The sequence below is a fragment of the Podarcis melisellensis genome (assembly GCF_964234715.1).
Source record: "Podarcis melisellensis genome assembly, chromosome: 15".
Classification (NCBI taxonomy): domain Eukaryota; kingdom Metazoa; phylum Chordata; class Lepidosauria; order Squamata; family Lacertidae; genus Podarcis; species Podarcis melisellensis.
In genome coordinates, this window is record NC_138532.1 from 28,321,596 (window position 1) to 28,334,367 (window position 12,772).

General features: G+C 42.5%; 1 protein-coding gene across 3 annotated transcripts in view; it reads right to left on the bottom strand.

Annotated features, from left to right (window-relative positions):
- FLI1 (Fli-1 proto-oncogene, ETS transcription factor) overlaps positions 1-9,077 on the bottom strand; it is a 118,517-nt gene extending 109,440 nt beyond the window's left edge. The window contains exons 1-2 of one of the 3 annotated variants that reach the window (XM_081889924.1): positions 9,057-9,077; positions 4,840-4,920 (exon numbers count right to left, since the gene is read on the bottom strand). In XM_081889924.1, the coding sequence (XP_081746050.1) occupies positions 4,840-4,920; positions 9,057-9,062 (87 nt within the window). In that variant the 5' untranslated portion in view covers positions 9,063-9,077. Of the gene's footprint in view, positions 1-4,812; positions 4,921-8,078; positions 8,308-9,056 lie in introns of those variants that run through there. The other 2 variants (XM_081889923.1, XM_081889925.1) reach the window with 2 other exon arrangements.
- Positions 9,078-12,772: the final 3,695 nt, after the last annotated feature.

Here is a 12,772-nt window from a genome sequence, read left to right on the forward strand (position 1 = left end):
CATTACAGACCCAGCAGTCCCACAGTAGCCTCAAGCAGAACCCCTGTTGCCAAGCCTATCTCGGGGCAAGGGAAGCAGTTTGATTCAGTAGTTTAAATATGTACAGTATATCCACAACTCACGCATGATCTACATATGGAAGTGGGTGGCGCTGTGGATTAAACTGCAGAGCCTAGGACTTGCCAATCAGAAGGTCGGTGGTTCAAATCCCCGTGACGGGGTGAGCTCCCATTGCTCGGTCCCTGCTCCTGCCAACTTAGCAGTTCGAAAGCACGTCAAAGTGCAAGTACATAAATAGGTACCGCTCCGGCGGGAAGGTAAACAGCGTTTCTGTGCGCTGTTCTGGTTCACCAGAAGCAGTTTAGTCATGCTGGCCACATGATCTGGAAGCTGTACGCCAGCTCCCTCAGCCAATAAAGCAAGATGAGCGCCACAACCCCAGAGTCGGCCACGACTGGACTTAATGGTCAGGGGTTCCTTTAACTTTTTACATATGCGATTGCAGCTTTGCGTGAATGGTGGGGAAATAAATAAATGAAGGGAAGGGAAGGGACAGTCAGAGATCTCTTGCAACCTTCCCAGGGCCCAGTAAGCAAGGCAAGAGGACTTACAAAGCTCTTTTGGCACTGGATTTTCCTGCCATGGAAAGAGCCTTGCTTACAGCGGTCTGGGAAGGTCATGCAAGACCTCTTGAAGGCTGTGGAAGGCTCCTGAAAGATGTCATGAGAGCTTCCCACAGACTTCCAAGGGTTTTGTGCAACCTTCCCAGACCCTGGGAAGGTAGGGATAGTCATCACAGGGGCAGTTCCAGGAGTCTTCCTGACTTTGCACAATTTTATTTTCTCACGAACCCCCAGAACATAAGTTACATAACCCCTGTGTAAGTTGCATTGCCTATAGTATTTCAATTTCCCCAGGAAGTCCCTTTCTAAACAACTGGCAGACCCTATGCCTGCTTGAGATGAAGCTTTGGTATGAAGATGGGATTCTTCAGAGCCAGGAGAAGCAAGAGCAGAAGGAAATGGAGGAGGATGGGTGAGGCTGATAGGATCTGGGCATGAATTCTTGGCATTCAGCATTGGCTTTTTTCAAGTCTCTCCTTGCAAATGGATTAAGCATGCCTGCCTTCCACCAAGTCAGACCAGCTCTTCTAATTGAGATCTAAAATTAGTGACTGGAAGGATGCCCCCACCGTGATGGAAGGCTCAGGAAGAACCAGAACTGTTTCTCCAAACCTGGAAAATAGTTTACAGTTATTTCCGATCTGGATTACAAAAAAGGTATGTCTTTCCCCCCCAATGATGTCGTAAGAAGCGCAATATGGTCCAACCCCTTCTTCCAATCCTACACCGGGATGTCTTAAGCGCTCTTCCTGCTCTCCTGATCTAATTGACTCCCAGTCCACCTCTTTTTTTCTTTACAGCCAGATGGGCAGGGTGGTACTACTACTACTACTATTTATAACAATAATTTATCATTTATACCCCACCCATCTGGCTGGGCCTCCCAAGCCACTCTGGGCGGCTTCCAACACAATATTAAAATACAGTAATGCATCAAATATTAAAAGCTTCCCTAAACATTATTATTATTATTATTATTATTATTATTATTATTATTATTACAGCCCCATCCCCAGCTTGCTGCTTCAGCTGCATGTCAGGCTCCAGGAGAACTGGGAAATGTGATTTTCCCAGTGCTACCAATGCATGTGAGTGGATAAATTCTATTTCTCAGAGGGGGAGCGGAGGGGACATAGGCTTCCCTTCCTCCCTCTTTCCACTGCCTATGGAGCAGCAACAAATTTAAGCAGGGGCAGGCGTGGATGGAAGGCATCCTGTCTGGAGAAGGACACCAGAGTCACGACTCTCACCCCATACTGAGGAAAGCATTATGAGCCTACTGAGGTTTGCATTCTGGAGCCAGGAAATACAGATTTTGGCAGCATTACGTGTTTTGACACCAGAAATAGCTGGGACCATCTGCATGCAAAGCGCAGGCCCTAGCTCCAAGGACCAGCAAATCTGTCAATTTCACTTTCTCTCGGTTCAGTCCTACCTGTTTCTACATCAGTTTGTGAATCATTATTTTTTATGTCCTCATGAAAATTCACCAGAGTTTTAGTGTGAAATTCTCCTATATACCTATTCTTTTTTACAAGGTCATTTCTCCTAATGCAATGCATTTTTTTCATCTTGCGTTCACTAATATGTGCATTTTTATGCACACGTACCCTTAAAATGTGCACATTTAGTACACATTACTTGGCTGTGAAACTGCATTGCAAAATTTGGCAGTTTACAAACTTCAAAAGACGGTTCTGTGTTTTGGGTTCACATATTGTTTTGGAAAGTTCTACGGTAATTAACTAGGTTTGCTTTAAAATGAGAACTGGGTCAAATTCCTCCCCCATCCCAAACTCCCTTCAACTCTAATGGGACTTCCAAGTAATCATGCATAGGGTCCTGCTCCATAGGGGATAACTGGCTCAGCTCTGTGGGGTCTCTGTCTCTGGATGTTATTGATTTTCATGTTTATAAGGAACCATGTTGTGAAGATCAGATCCCAGCCTGGCAAAAAGGGTTGGGGCAAATTCTGCATCAGATACTGGTTTTATCATAGCTTTCCTCCTCCACCTCCACTTTTTCAGACAAGGAAAGTAGCAGCATCCTGCATGTTAAATTCTTGTACGGACTGCAAGCTGGTTTAAAATGTGTAATCCAGATGTCGCAGGCCTGGTTTGTTTACATTCTTCAGCACTGTTTTGGGGAGGCGGGGGAAACCCCATATATATAATGTAAAATATGATACTGGGCTCAAATGAGCTTAACAAAAACAAACCCCAAAATCCTGATCTGCAATCTTGGATCCCACAATGTATGAGGACAGGCAGGCTAAGAAAGGCAGGCAGGTGAGATCCTGATAAAGGCTATTCTCCAAATTTCACATTGTACAGTGAAGTTCAATGCAAAAGGAAAGCTACAGTGATTTACAAACTTAATCCGTTCTGGAAGTCTGTTCTTAAACCAAAGCGTTCTTAAACCAAGGCATGTTTTCCCATAGCAGTGGGGGACTCAATTTATAAATGGAACACACTCAACATGTTCTGCTTCCAAGGAAAAATTCACAAACCAAAACACCCACTTCCGGGTTTGCAGCGTTCTTAAGCCAAGTTGTTCATAAACCAAGCTGTTCTTAAACCAAGGTACCACTGTACTTTGTTTGTGATTCAGCTCAAGAGCTCCTCTCTGCATCATCCGCTGGCATAAATAACATAAGATGAGCCTGCTAAATCAGGTCAATGGTCCATCTAGTTCAACATTCTCGCAGTGGACAGCCAGGTGTCCACTATGGGAAGCCCACAAGCTCTCCCCTCCTGTAGTTACCAACAGCTGACATTCAGAAGGCCAAGCTGAGCCATCATGGCTCGCAGCCACGGGTAGCCCTCTCTTCCTCCATGAATTTGCCTAATCCTCTTTTAAAACCATCCAAGTTAGTGGCTGGCACTGCCTCCTGTGGCAGTGAGTTCCACAGTTAAACTTTGCGCCGTGTGAAGGAATTTGTTTTCTCTGTCCTGAATCTTTCAACCTTCAACTTCATTGGCTGTTTGCAAGTTCTAATGTTATGAGATGGAGAAAAACTTGCCTCTAACCTCTCTCTCTCCGTGCCATGCATGATTTTGGAAACTTCTGTCATATCACCTCTTACCTGCCTTTTCTCTAAACCAAAGAGTCCCAAATACAGCAACCTTTCTTCATAGGGGAGCCACTTCATCCCTATGATCATTCTGGTTGCCTTTTTCTGAACTCTTCCTAACTCTACAATATCCTTCCTGAGGGGAGACAACCAGAACTGTAGTCTTCCAAATGTGGTCACACCATAGATTTGTATAATGGCATTATGTTACTGGTAAGTGTTCTTTTCAGTTCCTTTCCCCATGATGCCTAACATGGAATTTGCCTTTTGCATGGCAGTGGCCGCATGCTGTGTCGAGCTATTTACTACTTCTATATAAAAGCCCTCCTTATTCATATATATAAATATTATTTCTCAGTTTTTCAAATTAACAATAATTACCATCAAATACATACATAGCTCTTTAGACTTCCCTCCTCCCCTTCCTTGGTTTCTTATACAAACATTTTCAAAACTGCATCTCCTCCTTAACTCCTTTTGTTTATTACTCTCTATATTTCTTCCAAAATCACCTTTTAAGTGCTAGATTTTAAATTAATCCTGCCAATGTATTTAATTGTTTACAGTAATTTTTTCAGATAATCCATGTATCTCCGCCATTCTTCGTTAAATAAACTCTTCTTGATTTCTTAATCTTCCTGTAAGCTTTGCTATATAAAAGCCCCCCTTAGCACCTGTCATAAAGATGGGCAATTTGTTAGTGGAACCCCAAATGTGACAAGAACATTTCCCATCATTGCACCAAATTTGGATTCTAGACTTGATACCATTTGGGGAAGCATGTATATTACCCAGTATAGGTAAATCTGAGCAACAGGCTGCTGTTTAATAATCTTGGAACAAGGTTATATTTATTCATCAGCGCATTACCTTATAGGACTACTTAGTTAGACTCCAGCAAGGCAAAAGGATGAATATCGGTATGTCAGGAAACCCCAACTTAACTCCTGTAAACATCACTGCATTACACAGCTAATGCAAGGAATTTTTCAGGAAGCTTCCCTAAACTCAGCCATTGTCACAGAGGCTCAAGTCTCACCTTGAAACTAACACATGTGGTTTACTGAATAGGGGGAGGGGGTTGTAAATGGGAGGATTGTAAATGTTTGACATTACCTGTTTAAAGATGCTCTCATGTCTTACCTTGACGTAAGACGAAGTGTCTGGTACCGTCTGGAACATCCTTATCTGTACAGAGATGTTTGAAACAGCCCCAAAGTTGGCCTGGAAGAGTAATGTAATTTTTTTATTAAAAAAACTCCCAAACACAAACCTGTTCGATTTTTATAATAAAAACCAGCAAGGTGAGATACAGTTTGAGCAGGTTTTAATCCAGGTTTTTATGACAGAAGAAAGAATAATTTTGGGGAAACCACATGAAATAATAATACTTACCCATTTTGCAGCTTCTCTTTTGAAGAGACCAAGAGAATAGGGAGGACAGAGGAGGCAGAAAACTTTGCACTCAATTTCCACATCGACAATTCATAATTAAAATAAACTTTTGCATATTTAGGCTGAAACTGGCTAGGCATTAACATCCAAATTGGAAGGTGTGGGGTTTTTTTGTTTTTTATTTTGCAAAATGAAAATGCAATTGTACTAAGTTCCTATTTTCAGAATAGCACATGCTAACTCTTTGCAATCCTTAATGTGGTTTGCACAAACCTTGTTGATTTGAGGGTGTGTGTATTGCCCATTAATAAACAAATCAATGTTGTGCAAGTCATATATTAGAAAGCAGAACCTGTCACCAAAAGAACAAAGAAACCCAGTTTCTTAATGTCAGCTCTGCTGGTGGAACAAGTAGCTAGCCAGCCAAGGGTCTCCTGCTGTCTCGCATACTTTTTCTGCGAGCCAACCTTTATGACATCATGATGTCATCATTAATAGCTTTTAATAAACTGTTAACATGATTTCTAATAAGGCACGGGAACAGAACCTAGTGTGTTCACAGCAAAGCCCCCTCAGTAGTAAAACATATAGTCTTAGATTATTTATTTCTACTGATCATTACACACTTCGCACTTGCATGCACAACCAAATATATCAGCAGTAAATAAATGCTATGGGTCTTGTTGTAACTAAGTTTGGGCCACCAGCCAATCAAAGCCAAGTCCTTAAAAAGTCCCGTTGAGGTCAATGTGCTTAGCATGTGCTTAACTCTCTCGCATAGAAATCAGTGGGTTTGGAAGTGTTTAACTTTGGGTGAATTTCGTCCTCAGATTGCAAGGGAGACAGCTGACATAGCCTCACTCAGCCACTATCTTTTAGAAGTCAGGAATCAACGATACTCCAACCACATCTCCCAACAAGCCCAAGTCCTCAGTGCGGAGACACAAATCTTCCCAAATGGTCCTTTTGCGGACCCGCTATTCCACGTCGTGCCTGATAAGGATCACTGATAACACGAGTGACAGACAGAGGTGCTTCTGGCCATGGATGTGTGGGTTCATGCGAGTGGGAACTGGTTAAGCAAATGAAGTTATTCCTCACGACTGATTTTGGGACAGAAAAGCACTCTGCAGTCGTTTGCAGCTACAGCTGTGTTTGGTCATGGAAATACTTATGGACGGGGGTTATCAACACTGCAAGGAACAGGCAGCCCGTGTTATATCTGATGTCAAAATAATGGGTTGTTTATACGGAACCACTTTCCCTGCAACTTAAATGCGACGTCACCGTGAAGCGTTTTATGGAGGCGCTGGTTGCAGGATTCAAACACTGCTTCCTCGGGAGCAGGTCCCATTGATAAGATCTATAAGGCGGAGAGAATTTCAGAGAGACGGAGGAAAATGCCATCGGTGCTCAGCTAAAGTGTGTGCGTGTCATTAGTTTATTCAGAGTACAATAGTTTTATTACATTGCTAGGAATAAGTATTGATTTCAGTGGAAATCAATACCAAGCCATGTTTTTTGGATTGGAGTGCTGCTTTGTTTGGAGAGTCCCACACAGCTATTAACAGGTTAGGATCACACACCCACACACAAACACACCCACACCCACACAAATATAGATTATCAGAAGGATTGATTCATTTCACGCATACGTAGTAACCAAGATGAGAGAGAGCCAACTCCCTTTTTTCAAAGTACTTCTAAAATTAAGGGGAAACTTCCTGCGTCAGAGTAGCTAAGGAAACCCAGCCAGGTGGGCAGGGTATCAATAATAAAATATTAATTGTTATTAAACAGGAATGAGTAAACTTTTTGCCTTATGTTTGAGCGACAGACAGAACAGCCCTAAGCATGTTTACTCGGAAGTAAATTCTGTCAAATGCAACGAAACTTACTTGCTTTTTTAAGATTGTACCCTGAGCGCACAATTCCTGGAGTACGAAAAAGTTCATCTAAGATCTTTGCCGCACTCCGCATCCATCCGCAGCTTTTAGGCATTTTGAAAAGCAAACGATATTGATTTTCTGCAACTAACTGGGATTAAAAATCGCCAATATGAATGTTGCATTTGGAGGTGTGTGTTTCACGGTGCAAGGGTGGTGTGGAGGGCGGGGGAGGGGGTAGGTATTCGTGCAAAGTTTCATGTTTGCTGTTTTTGTGAATGGTACTGGCAAAAAGAAATAAATCAAAATGCAGCCCACACAATGCAGGACCGACGTTGTGTGTCAAATCCAGCAGTTGATACTGAAGCTCTTCGGTTGCGTCTCTGCTGCCTTTGCAGCACAATCCAACAACGGGAGAAGCAACATTGTGCAACCCCCGCTGAACCGTCCTCCGGTTTGCTGGACCTGAGCAAGCGCTCCCGTTCATTTCACTGGGACCCTGAGCAGCAGAGTTACTCGGAAGGAGAAATCCTGAATTCCATCCCCTGACCTTCCTTTTGAAAACATCTCTATTCTTCTCCAAAGCCTTTGATTTTTTTGCTAAAACATCTACTATTAAAAAGAAAAGTTCAAATAATGTAGAATATGCATTTGTTGTTCAGCCAGCTAGCACAAACGGATGATTGACTCTAAACGGTTCCTTCCTTTAAACATTCCATTTTTTTTACATCTGATTTTTAAAAAAACTATAAGGAAGAGGCTGAAAAGCCTCTGACTTAAGGAGCAATATAATTTCCCTTGGCCAGTTCGTTTTCAGAGGTCAGGAAGGGGTTCACCACCCTCAAATTATCTTTCTCAGATGGGAAATCTTCTCTGCTGCGAGCAGAATTGCTTCCAGAACTCCTCTTAAATTTCGATATAAAACTTTTGGCATTAAGCGAAACCACCCTGGAAAAGGAACAGCGGGTGGTGGTGCTCCGGCAATGTTTCCAGTCCACACAAAACACAGCCCTCCGTTTACAAGGCAAACTTTTAAAATCCTTTATTTGCACTGCAGATTTCATTTATTTACTTTAAAAAAATATATTTAAAAAACCTCACCTTTTATGCACGACCTCTCTCTTTCTCTCTTGCCAGTAAGAAGGCCAAGTTGTAAAGATCCAAGGTGACGGAGAAAATTAAGCAAGGTCTCCCCCAGTCTGGTGGTCCAACATAGCCCTCTGCTACAGAGGCAACACAGAGCTCTTTTCTGCGGGAAGGAGATTAACCTGGCTGCATCAGAGGCTGTAGAAGAGATGAAAAGGGTCCTTCTCTTCCCAGACTCTCCAGACAGCCTGCATCAGCTCTCAGGCATCCTCGGGGGTTTTCTGCAATGCTGTGGGTCCCAGTGCCTCCTTCCCTTTTGCTCTCTCCCCTACTCCCAGACCCCTCTCCCTTCCTCTCCTCTCATTGGGTTTCCTCCCTGCCACCCAGCGTCACCTCTTATCAATATTTCAGTTGCTCCTTTGATAAATCAGCCAAATGTGACCATCTTTGCCTCCGTCGATTGCTCTTCGACTGGAGCTGCTTTCATCTTCTAGAAACCCTATAAAAAAAAAGATGCAAGACTGCAAAACTTTTGGGGAAGGGGAAAACACACACACACACACCCGCTGGAGCAACCAGTCCAAAAAGCGTCACTGAGTGGAGCTCAAGTGCTGCTTTAGGTCTCTTGCTTCAAAAGAAAGACACTCCAAATACCAGCTCTTAAAATCATCATTCCTCGGTTTGGACTTTTACTTGTTTGGGAGGAAGGCACTACTTTTAAGTTCAAAAAGGAAATGTGCTGGGAACTCAAGCCTCTGTGTAATGCGTAATTTGAGTGACCTGATTCAAGCCCTTCTCTCCAATTCTAGATGGGAGAGGGTGAGTTTGCGTACTTGGTGGGGAGGTAAAAGAACTCTGTGCATGCTCAGAAATCTCTTGTTTATTTAGGGGTGTGGGGAAGGGGTTGAAACATGACTTTCAGTGCTAATCTAAGAAGGCTACTGTCCAGGCATCTTCTGAATTAGGAATATAATCAAATCATAAATGGCTTACCCACATGGCCAAAAGTGAAGCTTATTGAACAGAATATGCAACAGGAAAAGCAGACTACAACTGCATTACAATGAAGAATAAAACCACAGAAAAGTCAGATGGAATAAAAGCAGCAAAAGCACCTTGCAATCTACTAAAAGCACAGGCAAAGAGAACTGTTTCCTAAAAAAACTAGGGGTGGGTATTGGTTGGACATGTTAAAGGAGATTCCACTCCTCTTTGTTATGGACTGAATGGACCCAAAGGAATAATAGAATTGCAGAATTGGAAGGGATCCCCAAAGAACATCTAGTCCTGTCCCCTACAATGCATGAATCATGGCTAGAGAATCCCTGACAGATGACCATCCAACCTCTGCTGAGAAACCTCCAACGAAGGAGAATCCATCACCTTCCAATGTAGCTCATTCCACTGTTGAACAAACAGCTCACGCCACCAAAAAGTTCTTCCTGATGTTTAGTTGAAATCTCATCCCCCCCCCGTCATGTGACAGCCTTTCAGAGATTTGAAGACTGGTCTTAGTCTTATGTGAGTGGAGGTTCAGCAAGTTTCATGTTCAATTGCACAGCTGGGAATGTGCTCCATCAGAAAACATGGTGAGAGCCACTGCTGCCAGTTAGTGCAGAGAATGCTGACCTCAAGGGATCAATGATCTGACTCTGTGTAAGCCAACCTCCTCTTTCCCATTGAAGTAAATAAATGGGACAAGTTAATCAAAACTAAAATACGACTTCCTGCCCAGGTCCAATCCTTCAGTTGTTCCAACTGAAGATACACTCCTGGTTCCCGAAACCAGTTTGTGTGTGAACGAGCCCTTCATTGGTGTCTTACAACTGTGGGGACAAATTCTGCTGTTCAGCTTGTCAGCCGCCTTGGGTTTAGTAAAATAGAGAGGGGGGTATACAAATTAAAAGTGGAATGGGGAAAAAATGAACTGCCGTGTGCTTTGAGATGATGTTTGGTGCTAGCTGTTTCAGAGGTGCAACTCATCATTTGATGTTGGAGCCATCAAGTGAGGGTGCATGAGAGAGAAGCAGAGAGACACGCTTCCCTCATACGTATTCATTGCTTGATAGCTGTCATATCAAGCGATGATTTGTGAAGGAATCGTGATCCAGCATCAGCATATTGACCTCCCCGTCAAACACACGGTAACCACTTGTCAGGCAGGTATTGTGCAAGCAAGTGATATGTACAGTGGTACCTCAGGTTAAGTACTTAATTCATTCTGGAGGTCCGTACTTTACCTGAAACTGTTCTTAACCTGAAGGGCCACTTTATCTAATGGGGCCTGCTGCCGCCGCCGCGCAGCCGGAGCACAATTTCTGTTCTCATCCTGAAGCAAAGTTCTTAACCTGAAGCACTATTTCTGGGTTAGCGGAGTCTGTAACCTGAAGCGTATGTAACCTGAGGTACCACTGTACTTGTGTGAATGGGGGAGTGCAAAGAGGCTTAACCCCTCCCCAATGAAGCAGAGCTGCTGAAGACCTTTCCCCTCTCCCACCACAAAAAAGAGTATCCTTCAAGACCTCAGATTAAGGTAACAAATTTGCCATCGAAATATTCACTGATCTTCTATACCAGGGGTGCCCAAACGAAGTAAACATGTGTGAGGGCTGTCCAAAATTGTTGAATTTTTTTTAGGATTGAAGTTTTTGAGCTTTTTTATGATTTTTTGGGATTAAGCCCCTGAAACGGATTTTGGATATGCCTGTAATCTATTCAAATATGCGTTAAGGCTGCAATCTTAGACACACTTACCTGAGAGTAGGAAAGGGGTTGTGGGGGGGATATAAAGATCAACCTACATAATTTCCCCTTTCAAATCAAACGACCATCCTTTCAAATTTAAACTTCTCCAGATTTTGCTCTGAGATTCTCCAACCAGGTAACTTTCAGCAAAATGCACATCCGAGGATAAAGAGTGTCCAAAAAATGAATGACAAGCAGGCATTATAGTAGAGGAAGCGGCCTTCCCAAAAATGTGTACCGTTTATTAGGCAAAAAGGAATTCCAAAATGTGTATGTTAGAAGATATTTGCACCAAAATGCTGATCAATTTTTAAGGATTTTTACTGATTTGGCAATGTAGGAAACTTTAGATTGGTGGTAGGGTGGGAGGACAGAGAAAATGAGAAAAATTTAAATTGTCAGAAAAGCCCATCTGGTAACCTGGGAATAAATCCCACTGAAAGCAGGTTTACTTTGGAGTAGAGTGGTTGATCAAGGCAACCCTGGGCTGATTGCTGTGCTAAAGGAAAACAAAAGCCTTATATGGACTAAGATAGCATGATTTATTTGCATGTTTAAATTCTAAATAATGTCACTTAAGACAGCATTTTTTTAAAAAAAAAGTTATTTATGTATGGTCTTATAAGGCCTATGGAGAGACTATGTAGCAAGGGACCTCGTTTAGTGTAAACAATACCTCCTGTCCCAAGTATTTAGAATACCCCCAGCAGCAAATCTCTTCTCTTTCAGGTTTACCCCTAAGTCTAACATATTGAAACATTTTCCTCCTTAATATATATGTATAAAGTGACAGGGTGAAAGGGCAGCCCAGGAGTCATGTCTATATACAATTCACTCTCCCCACCAGACAGAATTCCTGACAATTCCTAAAGAAAACAATGGTGCCTCAATGTGCATTCTGGAACAAGCAAAGGCATTTTTGAATGTCGGCATTCTTGAGATTATTATTATTCTTTTTTAGGGGGGGAAGATTATGGGCTGATTGTCGTGAAAACCCATTTTTGCAGGCAAGGTAAACATTGCAAGCTTGCAAGAATAGAAAAGGAATGAAAAAGCTAAGAATATCAAAGGCATGTAACTTGCAGCCTTGAACAGTCTATATACCACCATTTCAGTTGTATTGACTCACAAGTAATTGTATTTCTTAGGCCTCAGCCTGAAAAGTAATGCAGTAAATCTTCTCTTTAGAGAGTCCTAGAAGGGTTGCGTTGTGATTTTGTTGCTGTTTTAACAACAGCAGCAGCTTAAAATGACAGTTTTTCATAATTCTGTTCACTGAAATGTAGGAAGTGGTTTGATTCAGTATTTTGCTGGTGACAGTTTCTTAACCTAAGAATACAAATCTTTGAACTTTGCAGTACTTACATCCGAGTACTTTTTGCATTTTTAAGGAACAAGGTTGACGCAAATTCAGCCAGCACATTTACTCTAGAGTAACTCTACTAAAAGACTGGGGAATAAGCTGCTGATGGAAGGTGCATGTACTTGGATTTTTAATTTTGCACTGCGTGTAACTGCAGTGGATTTTAATCCAGGGCTAAGTTCACTGCTGTGTAAACCAAAATGCATAAGTCCCAATGCAAACTTGTCCACTGATTTTAATAGCCTAAAGAATGCCAACCTTTGCTTAAGGGAAGCCTCCCACCAATCCATTCCCTCCCACCGCCACAAATGTTTCAGACTACAACTCCCACCAGCTCCATCCAGCATGTTCAGTGCTCAGGCATGATGGTAGCTGTAGTCCAACAACACCTGGAGGGCGCCAGTCGGAGTCAGTTGCTTCTCAAAATTGGCTGGCTTGACAGCACAGTCCTATAAATGTACACTCAGAAGGCAGTCCCATTGAGTTGAGTTTAGCTTCTCTCTAGGTAAGAAGTTACAGGACAGCAGCTTGGATAAACCAAACACAATTAGTAAGTGTGTGTGTGTGTGTTTTAAATACAAACCCAGATTTTTATCTCACC